Source organism: Rhea pennata, chromosome 8 (assembly GCF_028389875.1).
Source record: "Rhea pennata isolate bPtePen1 chromosome 8, bPtePen1.pri, whole genome shotgun sequence".
NCBI lineage: Eukaryota > Metazoa > Chordata > Aves > Rheiformes > Rheidae > Rhea > Rhea pennata.
The window spans coordinates 7,428,294-7,446,796 of NC_084670.1; the positions used below are offsets into that span (position 1 = coordinate 7,428,294).

The 18,503-nt window shown below is 38.0% G+C and overlaps 1 protein-coding gene across 3 annotated transcripts in view; it reads left to right on the forward strand.

The window, feature by feature from the left end:
• Positions 1–18,503, forward strand: part of RAB3B (RAB3B, member RAS oncogene family) — a 61,776-nt gene that overhangs the window by 8,157 nt on the left and 35,116 nt on the right. For all 3 annotated transcript variants that reach the window (XM_062580858.1, XM_062580857.1, XM_062580856.1), the window contains exon 2: positions 3,610–3,837. In XM_062580858.1, coding sequence (XP_062436842.1) covers positions 3,610–3,837 — 228 coding nt within the window. The remainder of the gene's footprint in view (positions 1–3,609; positions 3,838–18,503) is intronic.

An 18,503-nucleotide genomic window follows, 5' to 3' on the forward strand; every position in this document is an offset into this window, starting at 1 on the left:
ATCTAATAAAAGATGAGCTCATACTGCAGACTTCTTCCTCAATACAGGAATAATAAGGTATCTTGTATCTACAAAACAGCCTAGTCTCACAAAACTTGCAGGAACCGGGTATGTTTGAGACTTTGATCCTTTTCCTAAAGCATATAGGGAGAGTAAGTTGTCCATATTAGTATGCTTTTACCTGCAGAGAAGTGGGCTACCCAGGAAAACAACCAAAAGATGCAAGGTTTCATACTGATGTTTTCTCAGTGACATTCTAATCGGCAGTTTTTCTTCTTGTGTAAGATGGAGTTTTTGTAATGAAGCTAAATCTTTACTGTAGAGGAATTTTCTTGAGGGCTATACCAAACCAGTGGAAATAGAAACCTTAGAATCACAAGCTTCTCTTTTACACTCTTGCAAGTTTGCTGGGAGGTATCTGACATTTGCTCTGCTTCTCTCTCTGCTGCTGAGGTTGAATCTCTGCTGAGTACAGGAGGCCAGCACGAGGTGTGATTACATGGACCTTTCTCTCCATAGCACAGCAACTGCCATTCTTTCCCATCATTTCGTCCCCTCAGCTTGGCTCCCTGGAGCAGAGAACTGAAACAACTTTTTTTTTTTTCTTTTTCTTTTTTTTTTTTTTTTTTAATAATCATGCAAAATAGGAAAAGCATTAGGAGGAATTATTTTTAGTGGAGATCTGTTCCCTGAATCAGCTCGCTGTGCAGTCCTTAGCATTGGCATAACTAGGGAGTGCTAGAAACAGGGGTGTTGCAACAAGTGGGTGAGCAAAAGGGAAGGATGAGAATTAGGAGACAAGTCTGCTCATTCCTAATTTGAGTATTCAAGCGCGTATTCTCGGGCAGCCTTGTGAACACTTTCAAGCCAAATACTTGTTGAGTACAACTTCACTAACAATCTGCAGTCATTAGTACAGCTGTCCTTCCAGTTTCACTTTATTGACTGGAGGAGGCAAGAGGGAAAAGTCAAATTTAAGCAAGGAGATGGAATTTACCTTTGAAAAATTTGTGCTCTGACCCTGTGTCTAATGATTCTGTGAACTGAACTGCAGCATCTTCAGCGTAGCACAGTCACGAGCCCAAGGCAGTGAGCGTTACGCTTCTATGACAACAGCACCACTTTCCGTCCAAGTATCATTTGATCTTATTTTTTATATTATGCTTCTAACAAAGCTGCTCTAGCTGGTCACATTCTGTAATTGCTTTTTAAACTGAGGTTTGAAAATAGCATTTGTAGCCAGGTACACTTCTGATTATAGCAATCGAGGGGGTTAGTGGAAGCAGCAGTATTTCATTTAAAAGATTGTCTTGGAGTGTGTGGATGGATTCCATGAAGGTGGTGGAGGAAAGAAGATATTGATTCCTATATGATTAGTGGAATACTTCTTTGTTAAAGGTCTACCTGTAAATCTTTAGGTTTCAAGTGATGAGGACATGCCACTTTTTCAAGCCTCTGTGAGCGTAATGGAAAAGTAAAGAATTTATTTCCCCATTAGCAAGTGCGCATGTGTTTTCAACGGCATTTGCAGAAATTGCATATGGGCATGAGTAGGATAAATTACTCAAATATAGAACTTGTCTGTCTTAGAGATTGGTGATGGTAAAAATCAACTAATCATTTAGAGTCATTATTTTTGCAGCTGAGTTTTTTGTTTGAAACTGGCAGTGTATGCATTTCCCTGAGCGTGTTTATGGAAGTCAGTTGGTATTGAATTCTTCATTTTAAAAATTCCTATTAAGAACCACAAGATGTGAATAAAATAACATCTTCTCTGATACAACGATCAGAAGTAAATTTGTACTTGGGCTTTTGGGAGTGCTTGCAAAGGACCTTAGTCTTATTTAATAGCAGTTGAAGTTAAGACCTCTGTGTATCAGAATTTTACTGTATCCAATAGAGACCTGCTTTTGGGAAGATACTGCTGCATTCAGTGGAACTATTGAGTACCGAGCTATTGCTAAATTTCTTCATAATCTGTCCTCATTAATGTACAGACTATGAACAAACTCTCTGTTGCACCAGGCCTTGTCTGTGTGAGAAAACTGCGTGTATTTAACCAGAGATAAACAGTCATACATACTTTACTTAAGTGTAAACTGAGATGGTTTTGTTTCCTCTCTGCTGGCAACTTAAGTTAAATTGACATCCCAGTTTAAATAACTTTTGGACAGAATTTTGGTTTGTAGTCATCTGACTATTCTGAGTTTCACACTGTTTTTTTTCCAGCAAGTGAGTGAAGGCCTGTGTGTGGATGAGACTTGATTAAAAGGAAAGTATTTGGGCAAACGCTCAGAGTAGATGCTAGTGGGAGTTTTGTTCCCAAAGATACCTATGAGTCCAAGTTGAGGGGAATAGTAACTTACTTACTTTGGACGCTGGAGGAAGAAGAGAATTCTTCAGTCTCCACTCAGACTTTGCTTTCTGACATAGCGATGAATAATATATGTCCTAGTTTGGTGAATGAATAGCTGCTGTCGTTGCCCCAGTTCACACAGCCCCTTCACTGGAGCCAAGGCCAAGTTATTTGAGTTGTGCTAGATATTGAAACAGAGCTTTGAAGATGAAAAGCTGGCATGTCTATTCCAAGGTAAATTCTTCCAAGCTTCCTTTTTCTCCTTTCTGTGATAAATCCAGTCTGTACCACAGCAGAAGATAACTATACAAATAGAAGTGAAAAGACAGAGGCCTGCCTTTCCACATAGCGTGTCCGAGCTGCGTATGTTAAAGCAGCCAGGGATTGTTTGATGAGCTCCAATTGTCTTGATATTTCAGATTTCATGATTGTTTTTTTGTTTCTGAGGTCAGTGCAGGGTAAGCAGAAAAGGAGGGATCCTTGAGGCTGCATTTTTTTTATTTTTTTACCCCTAATATCCTCAATTTTCACCTCTGCCAACAAACGAGAGATAATCTATCCTTTCCAAGTGCTCCGTGCAGCTCCACTGAGCCATCAAATTTTACGCAGATGCTGTTTATTTTAACCAGTCTTGCGAGTAGGTGGATGTTGGATGGATTCAAGGCTGTTAACTGAAGTTCCTTTTGCCCACTGATGTTTTGCCTCCTTCCATCACCAAGTTTTTTCTCTGTAAATTTTGAAGAAAGAGCTTTTCTAAGAATAGAATGGTTGTGGTGCATGAGATGGTAATGCAGATTTTCTTTTATAGTCATAAAAGGAATAACTCAATTTTACCTGCCTCGGTGTCTGCTCACTAAATTGCATGATACTGTGCATTGTCAAAGATTTTGTTTTTTGATTGCAATACTGCAGTTTATTGAAGCAACAGAAGTGGCACCATGCCATTGGAGTAAAGAATGTTTCCCCACTAGTATATGAACAATTTGCAATAGCCATCTGTTATTCTTTTAAATACAAAGCAGTGTAACAGATGCATTTCTTGGGTTTGAAACCCAAGTTGAAACCAAGTCAACTGCAAGTGGATAATAGAAATTAAATGCCAGACTTTACAAAGAGGATTTCAAGTTGTATTCCTCTCTCTTCAGTAGATATAATGCTAAAAAGCAGAGAGAGAAGGTAAACACAGGGTGTGCAGTTAACAAATGCTAACTGCTCTTAAATTTGTTCTGTTTCAATGTTTGTCATTTTCTTAGATGGCTTCAGTAACAGATGCCAGATACAGGCAGAAAGATACTTCAGATCAAAATTTCGATTACATGTTCAAACTCCTGATCATTGGCAACAGCAGCGTGGGTAAAACGTCCTTCCTCTTCAGATATGCGGATGACACGTTTACACCAGCCTTTGTTAGCACAGTAGGAATTGACTTCAAAGTGAAAACCGTTTATAGGAATGACAAGCGAGTGAAACTGCAGATTTGGGTAAGTGCCAGCATTTTCAAAAATGCTTTATCTTAAACCTAACAAAGGTATGATGGTAAAATATGGCTTCTTTTTAAATAGACCTTGGAATACTGTAGATTTTTATTGCTCATGTGTTTTGTGTGGCCAAACTTGTACTGGTAAGCTGGAGGGTCCCTCTGCTCAAAAACCCAGTCATGGGACTTTCTCTGGCTTTTTGAGTTACAGCATCTGAATCCAGTTAAAAAAAGGCAACGTTTCCTGAACTACAGAGTGGAAGACCAAAGGCAAGCAATTTTGTAAACAGCTCGTGATGTTTATTTTTACGAAAACCAAGTGATTTCTTTTATGGTAGATGTTGACAAATGACTTAAATTGCATTTGCACTATAGGGTTGATCCTGGTAGTGCTTAACCCTCTGTGTCTTGGTGAATTACTATACACATTTGAAAAAGCTGGGCTCAGATTGCTGTGCTTTGAAGTACTGCAAAGTCTCAGCTGAATTCCTTAGCAAAATTCTCTTGTTTTGCAGAAAAAGAAAAGATTTCAAATAAAAGAGATCAGACTATCATTCTTTTTAACAATTTCCAGGAGCTAGCTCAGTAACACGGAGTATCTGTCTATTAGTGATTTCTCCCACAAGTTAAACTTAAGTTCAGTATTGAAGGTCAGCTGAAATTGCACAGCATTTCTGCCCAACTCCTGTTGCAGCCAAGAGCACAGTCTTCTAACTGATCCATATGCAGTAGACCTATAACTAATCTTTAATTATCAGATCTCAATGCAATATTATAGCAATCACATTGTTTCTTACTGTGACTGTCATGAATTCAGAGTGATAATCTAAAGTGAGGAACCTTATTTTTGTTTTCTGCAAGTATATGATTCATTTTTGTTTCTGTGTTGCTGGATGCCAGATACAACAAATGACATAATCAGAGATCCTTTCCATGTTGCTAAACCCTAGCTTTGAAACTAATGTAGATAACTTGGCATAGAACTTGGCATTTGCTTTCATTTAGAATTTGAGTTATGGGAATATCCAGACTTAAGGCTCACTAAGAAATTACGTGTTTTCCATCTGATGTTTGACTTTGTTAATCTCAGAATGTGAAATTCTCTAATAGATTCTCTAATAATAGATTGTGTAAAAGCAAGGCAGAAAGAACCATGAAAGATGTATAGTTTTTATAAAGGTACTGAAATTGAAATGAATTGAGGAAGTCTTACATAAATCTGTTTTGAAAGCTTTTTTTTTGGGGGGGGGCCGGGAAAAAGCTTTGGTAACCTTAAACTTTTAATGGAAAGAGATAGTATGTCAGGCTGATTCTTCAAAGAGCACTAGCTAAACGATCTGTAATAATGGAGTATCAGCAACTTTGTTGATTTCAATTTTCCGTTTAATAAAAGGTTCATGTCAGTGCTTGCCAGTTCCCAGAGTGACTTGTGCTCTTTATTTCTGTGCTCCTTGCAGGTATCCCTGCTGTGTGTCATGATTTAAGAACCTTAACAAAAACTTTAGGTTAGGTACCTCTTAAGAAAGAAAGGAAAAAACAAAACAAAACAAAACCATGCAGTATTTGAGCTTGTTTACCTCCTACCTGTCACAAGCCAAAACCTATAATGTCAGTGTATGCCTCAGGTTACGTGCAGTAGCGTGGCTATTAACGTACCAAAACTATGTGTAGGAAAGGAATTGTTTGTTTGTTTGTTTTTACCAACTTCTCTTCTGACTACTTTTAAAAATGATTTTCAGTCTCTGTTGAGCTCTGTTTTGCCTACAAGTGGAAGGAGGCAATGCCTCGATTTTAGCTGAACCATATTCAGAGGAAGATATTATTTAGTGATAATAGTTCCAGTTAAATTTGAAGTATTTAATGAAAAATGGTGTATATTGTGACTGACATTGAACAAATATAAAATAGACTGCTATAATATTCCTTTTGCAAAAACAAGAAGCAAACAACCAGCCTTGAGAACAACTGGAAGAATATTTATTTTTGTAAGATATTGTGTACCATATAACATAAGAAGCGTATTTTGGAATATTTGAAATACTGGAAACGTATTTTGCAACATAACTTACAAGTCTACCTTGAATAACCCTTTCTACTTCTTTAAAAAGCAAAGCCCCACAGAGATATGGACTCATGAATTATTATTTTATCCTAGCAGTATAATGAGCTCATAAATGGGAAGCTGTTATTGGACTGAAAGAACTACAGGAAGGAACTGAAGGCATTTCAGTATCTATTACTAGCAAAAGTGACGTTGGAACTAGCTGCAGCTGCAGTGTAATGGCACTAGTGGTAGCAGCTCTGTAAAGCTCCTTCCAGTGACATACAAAATGGGTTGGGAGCAGATGAAGGGGTTTCAAGTTATCAGCTTCTGCCTCTAGTAGAGGTAAAACCAGAAAAGAATTAAGTCTGAAAATACCTGGTGACAGGGTAGGATGTGGCTATGAGAGAGATCAGGAGGAAGGCAGAGGGCAAAGGGAGCTGGCTGAAGCGTGGTTGCTCCCTGCTGTCTGCTGCTGAGCACATATTACCTGCCAGCCTTCACGTGGCAGTTACTGTGAGCATAGGACTCCGTGCTTTCATTTTTAATGCTGTCACTTGACATTTAACACCTCGCCTTTACTTAAAACTTTCCAGCTTTTTGACCTTTTTTTAATTATGAGCATCTAAGCTTGATGTTAAGTCCTAACTGGATTGGGTTTAATGTGAAACTCCTCCTTCCTCCTCCCCATGCCCCCAAGGGAAGAAGGAGAGAGTACAAGTTTTTAAATTAACCACTTGAAATTTCTGTATAAAATCCAGAGAGTATCACTGTTAGGAACCTGTAATGTTCTCTGAGCCACAGACCTGCATCTCTTTTAGCATATTCATGCTTATAGAGCTCTGCTAAGTGTGTGCAGCTGTGGCAAATGAGAATTGGCAGGCTGGAGGTTGTGTACAAATAACCTTGTTTTATGTCATGTAAGTTTCAAAGGAGGGGAGAAAGAAAAAAACACAACCAAAAATCCTCCAGACAGTTATCAGTGAACTTTCTGAATCACAGTGACTTTCTACATCCGTTTGCCTTTGCCTCTGTTGATAAGAAGAGCAGAATATCTGGGTATAGGACCTCCGCTAGAAAGCCCTCCTTTGATTTTTTTTTTTTTTTTTAATTTTCTTTTAATTTCTTTTTTTTTTTTTTGAGAAAAGCTAAACAGAATTTTTATCTCTTAAAGTGCCAGTCATCTGCATATAAAGACTCTTAAGCGTGTTGATATGGCAGTGAATGTTAGAACCTGTCTGACCTGTCCTGCGATTAATATCTCTCGTAGAATTCAATCAGTGTTTTCAAGACAGAAATCTAGTTTTTGTTTTTGTTAGGTTTGAGGGAGGCCTTATTTTATGAATTGGATATGGTAAGTTGTCAGATGTAATGATGAAGAACAGAGTGCTGCTCTGTTCGGTTTTGATGTAATCAAAACCTGTTTGCTTTGTTGACATTAAAGCCTCGAGCACCCAAATTGGTATTTATAATAAGATTCCTAACAGTTGTGCTAGTCACATAGCAGTCTGGGAAATGGTCTACTCATCTGAAAAGACTTGAAAAGAGTATCTTTTCGCTAGAGTTTGGGGCTGTGGGGAAATTGGACATATCAAAGATATTCATGATGTTTTTAAGGAAGTGCGGTTCTGCTGGCTAGAGAACAAAACAGTGAAATGGTTCTGAGAGGATTAAATGAAATAATGTTTTGGGTGTTTTTTTAATTTTGCTTTTATTATTTTTGTTAACATGCAGTCAACAGATACTGCAGAATCTTTAACGATGAATCTTCTAAGGCTTTTCTGTCTTGTTTAGGAACGATGGCTGCAGGTAAAGTGAATAAATGACTTCTAGTGAGAAAGTTCACTTTGTAATAGGATAAGGGTTGATAATTATTATTTATCATTTAAAATATTTTATATATACATATAAATACTATGCAGATGCTCTAATATCTGCATATATGTAACTCAGATCAGAATTTTATAGCACTGCCATCTATAAAAATGTATTTTTAAAAGTACTTCCTTATGATAAATTTATAAGGAGCTGATATATAATCACTTTTTGCATATGCAGTGTATATGTGGATTATTTCCTGACCAACAGTTCTGTATTCCCATAGTTGCTAATTACTGATCAGAAGGGAAAGCTATTATATTTTTGGGTAGTTGTGTTTTCTTACTATGAATAAATCTCAAAGGTAACTATTTTCTTAGCAAATGCATTCAGGTAATACGCAATACAGTGTTCAGGTTGCCTAGCAGCTACAAAAGGCTACCTGGTCCAGATCCACCATAAAAGCAGAATGAATCCGAAAAAGCGATTTTGGTTTTAAGTGAGAATGATGCAAGCAGGGTGTTTGTTGTTTGTTTTGTTATGTTTTGTTTTCCCTTCCTTTATGTGTTTGTGTGTCTCTTGGTGGTGAGTAATAATAGATACTTACAGCAGATCTCTAGAGCAATGTACTGGTGAGATTAAATACTGAGGCGTAAGTTCTGGGCCTTCCCACAGGCCCAATCCAGGTTAATTCTGTGAGCTCTTTGGTTAATAGCACAGCCTGACTGATGCAAAATCGTTGGCAGTGTTTAGCCCAAAATACTAGCACGCTACAACACTTTGCACATCACTTGATACATGGTTTGTGAGACAAACTTTCACAAGCCTGAAGCAGAGTTCTTTTTGTTCAAGCTAAAACATCAGGTAGAAGCAACAGGAGGTTTTATTCCTCTCAGGAGTCTCATTTTTGTTCTACATACTACAAACATGCATCTGATCAATGAACTATTAAATACAGGATTTGGCAACTGATATGACAGCTGAAACTACTTTCAATCCATGGATGTGATGCTCAGCTGAACATAGCCTATTTAGACTTTAGTATGTTTTTTTCTTTTAATATACTGCTGATCAGATTTAGACTACTAGGAAGAGTATGGTTTGTTTGTTTGTTTCCTATTAACAAAAATGTTCCTCTGGCTTACCTGCTGAAACCTGTAGGGGTCTAAGATTAGGTCTAGTGGATGTTCAGAGCATACATCCTGCATTCCAGGCACAGCTGGGAAGAGGGTGCAAAGCAACATTACTCTGTTTTTGTGGGAAGGATCATGACAAACAGAAAAATGACAACTGTTAGTTGTGCTGAGTGGCAGTACCACTGAAAAACTAAAAAGCCTAAACCAAAACAGACCCCAAGCTGTAGTTGTCCAGAAGGCAAATATGCAGTGTTTTAAAGAGCTTTTTGTGTCAGTTGTCTCCTGAATGACAGGATGCTACTGTGCAACTCACCTGATAGAGAGGAGATTCAAAGAAGTAATCCTGGTAACTAAATTCATTTTTTCAGTTAGAGGAAGTAAAGTTAGAACATCATCGTACTTAATTGTAAATTTTGATGTTAATTGCATATTTAACCAAAAGCTAATTATGCATTTCAGGTGAGAGAGTCTATTCCCCTGGCATCCCTTTCTCATTATGCTTTTGATAAGTTCCGTATAAACACTGACTTTAAAATTCTTTCTAGAAAGAGATACAAGTTGTATAATTTAATAAATAGATGTGATGGTGATAGATGTCTCTAAAGATAGATTAGGCTTGATTCTACTCAGTAGATTTGCAGCTATTGTGAGATCCTCTGATCTGATATCTAGACCAAGAACTAAAATGGACAAAGTCATAATAATGAGAAGAACAGATTGATCCATATAAGGGAGGCCAGAATTGCTTCTTACTTACAGCACTGAAGGCTTACTGAATCCCAGAAATGAAAGTCATCAGTGGTGGATGGCCATGCAGCACTACTGCAATGTTAAAACACAGTGCAGAGTATCTGATCAGAAAAGAGATGCAATAGCAGTGTCTGTAACTCAGTGCCAAAGTCTTGGTTATATCTCAAGTAATAATTCTTCAGTTCTAGGAAGAACTTTGTGGTCATGCAACTCCAAATGTTCTGTAAGATTAGACTTGTAAGAGCAGTAAAGGAGACAGAAATAAAAACTTGTGCTTTGAGAGGAAGGGGGATGAGCAATGAGAAATAAACCAATTATGAGCCTTTGAAAAGAAGGGAAAAGCAGCAAGCAAAATGTTACCTGTGGACAAAACTTAGAGTTACTGAGCAGGTATGCCTTGGACTCTGCCACGGAGGTGAGCCAGTGCGTGCTGAATATTTTACAGCTCATTCAGCCCAGAGGGACAGGTAATGGTGGAGACAGAGTTATTATTTTACTCTTATTTATGCAGCATTATATGACATTGGCTTAAGCTGAATTTAGTGCAGGTTGCCACTAGAAGCAGTGGTCTGCCATTCTCCCTTAGGCATACGTTTCCCTTCCCTCCCTTCTCTTTTGTCAACAGTAATGATTATTTGGTTGCGAGGTGGGCCATGCTCGCTCAGTCGTCTGACCAAAAACCTGATCTTTTTGCTCCAGTGTTAGCTTTCAGGCTCATCTGACTCACCCCAGCTTCATGTCTTTCCTAACACTGACTCAAAGGAAGGGACAGAAGTGTGAAGTCAGGGCCACATAGGTTGTTCTTTTCAATAACAGCTCTATGGTAAAGCAGTTTAATCCAGCTATTTGTAGAGATTTGTGACACAGAAAGTTAGACTGGTATGAAAAAAGTATGACTGCAAATAAATGTGTGTAAAAACACCAGAGGAAGTAAAAGAACAAGGTTGAAAGATGGCCTGCATTGATAACTAGGGACAGGATTGACAGCAATAAAACTGTTGGACAGTGAGAAACACCTTGTTTAAATTAAGACCAAACCCTATATGTCAGTAAGGCTGCAACACAGATGACTGGTCAGCTGGAGGCCTGTCCTGTAGTATAGGATGATGCAACGAAGATACTTTATATAGAATTGTCATTGGAAAAATTGAGGAAAAAGAAATCTCCTCATATTACTCCAGTTAACAAAATAGTGTCTTCTCTCTTGTATGTAAGTGGCATTGTTTTTTTTTCACTCTGCTGACTCCTATACCCTAAAAAAATTTGTAGCCAGCAGAAAAGTTAGTATGCGTGCAAAGCATGGATTCCTTATCACCTTTGTGGTAGGAAAAACTGGATGATTAGTTATCCCAATAACTTAAATGTTCTTCTGCTTACGTTTGGGGAGGCTGTTGAATCTATTTAACAGCCTAAGCTTCCTGAGCACTCCTGTGTTGGCGGTTAAGCAGTTGACATGGGAGGTTTATTTCTGTTCATAATTAATCACCTCAATCGCATTGTTATCTCCTTATAACTCTGCCTTACAGTAAGGGCCAAAATCAGCTACAGCCTCGGCTCTGATTTTGCTGGAGTTATTCCTGTTTGCAGTATTGGATTTAAACTCACTGCAAAGTGTAATATCTCTTTGTGCTACACCTTTGCAAAATGATAAAATTGTTACCAGACTGCATTCAGATGTATGATGTAGTATCCAGAATCAGAGTCCAGTATATTTCTTTGATGAAGATGCTCCTGATAGCTCAAAGATCTGGACCTGTTCTAACAAAAATGGGCTAATGTTAACTAGTTGTCAAATAAGAAAAAAACTTCCTTAGAGAAAAGGACAGCTGGGTTACTGGCTTCCTGACCTCTTGCAGATACTGCCTTTGACAGCAGAAACCAGAACAGATATTTTGGTACTTTCCAGTAGAATAAACTGTCTATTTTTTCTTCACCGTTTTCCATAAAGACTTGGACTGATGTACCTCAAAATGTTTTCCTATTGTTGCAGTCTTATCAGAATCATCATGATTTTCTTTCACAGTTTTATCTTCTACATTATGGTGAGCTATAATGTGCTATATTTAAAAATGTTTGGTTATACTGTGATCAGTTAGAGGATAATACTGTAGGGTGGCATTTATGACTTCTCATAGTCTTTGACTGAAGTGAGTACGTACATGTGTTGTATTATCACCTTTGACCAGAAACATACAAGTCACATTTATAATTTTCATGCAGTGTGTTGTCTACTACTGTATTATGTTTATAAAACATGAGTAAACCAAATGACTAAATTTTGAAACAAAACTAGTGACCTCAGACCACAAGAACAGGTTATCAGATGTGAGAAATTGCTTTAATACCCTGGCATTTAACAGTGGGAACTCTTTTATTTTCCATTGTCTAGCTATTTAACATCATCCTGATTCAGTGGCCACTGATTTTCTGTATTTCTCTCAGTAAGGACTTTTCAGTCTTGTGGAGAGAAGGTTGTACAAGTATCCCTGAAACATCCTTTGATTTATTAGAATGGGGGTGAGAGATGATTCTTCCAGCACTAGGGAAATTGTGACATTACTCCTGATCCACAACAGAAAATTTTGTTTTTTGTTTGTTTGTTTTTTTGATAAACAGGTCCCCAAACCGACCTCTTAACAGATCATTGTAGTTAAATTGTGCCGAGGCTGCAGTGCAACTGCTGTGTGCTGACAGAGCTACCTGGTCACTGTGTATAGTTGTGTTGGAAGACGGCAGCAGCAATCGCATCTGGGGCTAGATATGTCATTCGTTAGCAATTTAGCACCTTGCATTTGGTAGTCAGGGGTCGATGCAACTCAAAGGTACATTCAGGGCCTCTCTGCTTCTGTCACAGTCTGGGCTTTGCTATGTTGCCAAGATGTTCTTCCTTCCAAATGGAGCTACTAGTCCCACCTGGTTTACCCAGGTCACATAAGGCATCCTGTACTTCTATCATGCACTTTTATCTCGTTTGAAAAGTCCTCTGTTTCTTTGCTGATTCTACTTAAGATCCATTTCTTTGCTAACCATATATCAGATATTCATTGCTTTACTATCTGTTGTTTATGTTAGCATCTGAAACAAAGCGAAAGGGGCAACAGAATTGGAAACTTTGGGGGAGCAGGTGGGAGTGAAGCAGATGAATGCTCTATGTTACGAGCTGCTGTGCTTTATTAGTTGAAATAACTTCATATTGTATAACACCCAAGCAATTGAACTTTGTGTATTATTTAAAGAAGGATTTATAGTGGTGTGTTTTCTCAGCTAGCTTCTGCCTGGCTAGTCACTCTGACAAGTAATACAGACATTTATACCAGTGCTAGACTGTAGTGTCATGGAGGGAGAGTAGTGTGTGTAGATACATGTGCGCGCATGTGCTCCTGAATGTCTGTCAAGTGATACCACAGTTGCTCTAGCCAGAGTGATAAAATAAAAGAGGATGTACAGGGGATCTGTGAATAGGATGCTTACTAGGCAGTATATTCATCCTGGTGCTGTTTTTGTATGGGCTTATTCAAAAATCTGGCTGCTGCTTCCCCTCCTTTGGTCTATAGATCAGTGATAAAGCTGTGGCTGTTGTGAAGTTACTGAATGTTCAAATGCCATGGTAACTGTATCAGGCTCCGCTGACTACCAGTGATGCACAGAGACCTTCCCAGTTTTGAAAGGCAGTAAGTGCTTTCAGTGCCAAATTGTGGTTGACTGGTGTGAGTCAGCTTTGATAAGTCCAGGAAAAGTCCTTTACAAAGCAGTCTGCATTTTTTTTTTTCTTTAAGAGGAAAGAAAGATAAATAAGTCCCGTTAAATGTATTTTGGGTCTCTCTCTCTCTCTCTCTCTTTTTTTTTTTTTTTCCCTCCTCAGTCCAAAATTATTGTCCTGTATTACTGGAGGACTAAAAAAATGTTTTCCTATTGGGATTACTACCAAATGCTGAATCACTTCCTTACAGGGCATCTCAGCCACATGCTGTATGCATTTCTATAAGGCTATACCACTTTTTTCTGTAGTTTTCACTCAGCTCTGAGGGATGCATCGTGGCTCCTCCTCAGTAAAATCAGGTAACACATTGGTAAACATGTTTGTATTAACTGTAAGGATAGTTCTGGCAAAGTAAGTTGTAGCAGAATTTGGAATAATGGAGTTGTGTGTAAGAGTGACCAAGAAGAGCTGAGGGAAAGATAAAAAGTTAATATATTTGTTTACTTTTTTTGAGAAGAAATATTCTCATTGTAAGATAGTATGCTGGTACATCAGCTGATTGCATGGAATAATAGCACTGGAAATTTTCAGCTGGGGCAAGGCTAATTAAGGATTACATTTTCTAAGTGTCTCTTGCGTAAGAGTAGAATGACAGACCTTAATCCTTATGCTTCTCTTACAATCTTAGAAGCTAAATTAGGCTTGCTGGTAAAACTGGCAAAAATGTGAAGAAAATCATACCTTACTGTGCTTATATATATGTGTTTGTTTTTTCATGAAGACTCTTAGTCACTTGTACTGTAATTATCAGCTTCAGTTCAGTTACAATCGTGGTGAGCCAGCCCCACAAAGACTAACCAAGGCTAATTGTGATTTTGGGGGCATTGAAATATCATGCAACTTCTGGATAATTTGGCAGACATAACTGTTGGACAGAATCAACCCTCAGTGGGTTACATCTCCGTTATCATTTGGTATGAATACTTTTGTTTGTATGGCGCAGCTGTAAAACAGAAGCTTCTTCAACTGGAAGCCGTTTAAACCCACTCTGTGCTCCCTTTGCAGCATAACTGACTAAGGCAACAGAATTGGGAAGCAGGAATAGAACTGTTTAGGGACTGTGGACTAGGGTGGTTAAACTTCCTTGCATTTACCTCAGCTGCTGCAACGCAGCATGGTGGGTTTTGTTCCAGTTAGCATCAAATGCTAGATACTCTCATTCTTCACTTTGATGTTCCCAAACTATCTTTTGCAGGTTGCTGCAAAATCGTATACATTTAACACTGTTCTTTTGGCTGACCTCTTCATTCACCATTCAGTAACACAAAGTCCTAGTTTATTTATTTTTTTTTCTTTCCATGTGTCTAGTTTATTCTCTTCTTATTTCTAGCATGCCCAAGGCTGAAGGCTTGTCACTGTTGGGAATGTTGTGCTATTTCAGAAATTGCTGCTTGCAAGAATGGATGAAACTTGTTTGTGATTGCCAGAGAGTGAATTCTGGCTGTGTGTAGGTGGTGTAGGAAGAAACTTAAGTGACAAGTTCAGAAGTTGAAATGCCACTGAGCATTTAGATTTATAGTGATTGTTTTCTCCTATCTTTGAGCCTAAATTCACAGTGCTAACAGCAGAAAAATAAAGAGAATCTTTAGATATGATTCTAATCTCTTATATTGATGTAAATTTGGAGGGTCTACAGGATAGGTTTATGTCATGCGTAGGGTCCAATGCTGCAATAACCTGGTCTCATAAGTTCAGCTGATCAACAGTGTAGTAAAGCCTGGAGGGGAGATGCTTTGTCTGAAAGCAGGATGGCTGGGCTTAGTGCAACATGGCAGGAGGCTTGCAGCAAGCCTAATTTAGCTTAAGCACGGCTTCATGCTGGCATGGCCATGCCATCTCCACTTCTGGAGTTAGCCCTGTCTCAGTTAACTAAGGGCCTCCATATGGTACTCCACTGCACAATGCTGACATATCCTAAAGCCAGCAAGTTGGTGGAGTGAAAACAACATTAAACGAGCGTGGAACCAAAGCAGGTCTTTTTTTTTTTTTTTTTTTTTTTTTTTTTTTTTTTTTAATCAGAATTCCTAATGAAAAGATTCAGAAAGAAGTAACAAGTCAGTAAATAATAAGTAATAAACAGTGTCATTTTAATGATTACATTAATTAAAATGGAAAGAAACACCAAAGAAGCAGTGCCCATAAGTGTTGGCTTACAAGCAGCGAGGGGTGGCCAAGAGCAGTGAGTTCAGGAGGGCTGGGTTTTGCAGGGATGAAATTGCCACCACAGAAGTAGCAGTCTATATAAAAATGATGTGGAGATTGCAACTTCTGGGAGGTTGTTGGTGTCTTGACACAGATCTCCTGGAGATAAGGAACATCAGCATTTGGCAAAGCTTTTCAGCCTCTTTTTATAAACTTGTTCTGACCAAGAGTGTTTTCCTAGTTGTGAAACATGGTGTAAAGCTCAGAAGGGCATTGGATGGGGTTGCTGATAGTAGGAATTCAGTGCTTCGTGAAGCAGGATTTCTATTCTGATACTCGTTCCAGCTATTGCGCTATAATTATGCAACAGCTGAAAGACCATACCTGTTCAAAGCTCCTTATCCTAGCTAAACTGGATCTCCTTTCTATTAGAATACCTTTCATCTTGAAAACAGCATGTAGAAAAATTCATTACTGCAGAGATATTAAATGAGGTAAATTTGCGAGAACCGCTTAGTTCCCCCTGAGGTTTCAGGGTTCGGAAGTGTAAAATTATTCATTTCCTTTCAATTATCTTCATTAACCATTTATTTAGAGAAAAAAAAACCAAACTCTTCGAAGAGGAAAAACCTGCAAGAAGTTCTGCCTTTGTGATATATTTCTTACAATGTTCTGAATTGTATATGCAATTTTTGCCCTGCTATGAAAAAGCTGTGGCCCTCATTCTGAAATCTTGTACGCATTTGAAGTGACTTCAGATTATTTTCTAATTATGCATAGGAATGACCTTATTCTATTAAGAGACTGCAAGAAATCTAAAGGGTGCAAATGCAGCAAAACCCATTCATATCATTGTCATGTTAAAATTGTAATGTGAATAATCTTTCACCTAAGTATGGAAATGGTCTTTTTCAGATTTTTACTTTTTTTAATGGGGAATTTCATCTGAATCAGTAATACTTAAGCATCTGACTGTAACTTGGACACAACAGTATCTTTGTATCACTGCATCTTAGGCTGAAAGTCATTTGGCAGTTCTGCCATCTGTAGCACTTGCTGTGGAAATGCTCTCTAAATGGCTGAGACCAGGAAGTACAGCTGTTGCAGTTGCGTGTCAAAATCTGATGTTACTAAGTGATGGCAAGGTAGTCACCTGTCATACCATTTCCAAGATCCAAGTGCTTAAAAAGAAGAAAATGAACAGCTTTATTTTCCACTGACTTTGTACAAGATGTTTATTACACTCTGTGCTGAAAGTATCAAACCTGTACAGCTCTTTTAATCCAGCTAAGACCTTAAAAGTTTTAAAGCTCCCGGAATGGTAGCCATTTCTCTCAGCTGAGAATGTACCCTCCAAATACAATATTACATTATCTGAGAAGAGAAATGATGGAGTCAGTTTAGTGATAAAAACATTTTTTTAGAAGAACAGTGCTCTCTCACCTACTATGAAGGCAGAGAAAAGGCAGTGTTTGTTTTGTCAATTGTAATGTCAGAATATATGAAATGTGACTCTTTTTTTGATTTTTCTTTAACTATAGTCTGCATATCTGAAAAGATTTGCAGCATTGATTTTTTTATTTATTTTTTTTAATGAAGGAAAGTGAGAACGAATCTAGGCTATTGTATTTGCTAACTATTCTGGGACTGCTGCTGAAAATATGAGAAGCAGGGGATTTTTCATTTCTAATTTGTCTACTTATTTTATGGATAGAAGAAATTTGATAAAGATTTAATTGCCCTCATACCACAGGTGAGTCATGTATATTGTGCAAAAGTCTGTCTGCTCAATAAAGTATTTGTTCAAAATAATCCCTCACAGGGAGATGCTGAACAATTTATTCAGAGTCATGACTCACTGGATCTCAATTTTTTTTATGAAAGAATTCCCAAGACATGTTAATTTTGATATCTCATCTATTAAATTCTTGATTAATAACTATAAGCCTGTCAATTTGACAACATGTTGAGGCTTAAAGAATTTATGTAACTGGTGCTGTCTTTTCAGAGAAGGAAGAAGAGCTTGGTTTACAGTAGAGGTGGCCTTGCACAGATCTAGGTTTGTAACTGGGGATCACTACAGGAAAGAGTAGAACTACCGCAGTAGGTTGCCTACTCGTGAGGCAATCTACTACAAAGAAAACAGCATCTTGCTGTTGGCATGGTCTCTCCTTCATCCAGAGGATGTAGAGCCTCTGCCTGTCTGCAGAGGGAGGGACAGGGATTTGCATGAATGAAATCTGTATTTGCATCAGTGATTATCTCCTACTTCTCACTCTCCAGAAATGAGCTCTTCTCAAGTTTCACATCTGTGCACAATACAGATTGCACTTTGAATTCGTAATTGCAATTTGGAGCTATTTCCAGCAGTGAGTTCTGACTCTAGAAATGCTTTCTCCTTGATCTGGATGTTTGAGTTTTATGTAAAAAGTGTTCTCTGTTGAGGTACTTGATACTGTCATTCTTCGTTTTGATATTCCCAAACTATCTTTTGCACGTTGCTGCAAAATCCTGTGCATTTAACATCACTCTTTTAGCTGACCTCTTCATTCACCATGAGTAATGAATGGAACTGAAAATTGTGTTTCTTTATTTTATTGAGTAATGAATGAAAGAGAAAATTGCACATCTTTATTTTACAGCACATCTTTTGTTGAAAATAGCACCTGACTGTATTCTCTCTGGCTCTTTTCTTTACTATTATTTTACTATATTAAATGTAATCTTTTTTTCCCTTTGGATTTCGCTCAATCTTTGTACCCTGAAGCTTCAAACACCGAGTTTTGTGAGTCATATAAATGTTCTGAGACATCAAATTAAGTCGAAGCTGCAGAATGAGTTCTCAAAAGGTTGTGAATGCTGCTGACGTCAATCTTGGATTGAAATAAGAAAGAAGATATAGCTGAAAGATCTTGTGGGCAAGACTCTAAGGGCACTTATGCTAATTCTGTTGTTGGAGCAGAAATTGTGTTTTTATAAATGAAGGCAATAATTCCAACTGAAGCTCTAATAGACATTCATCT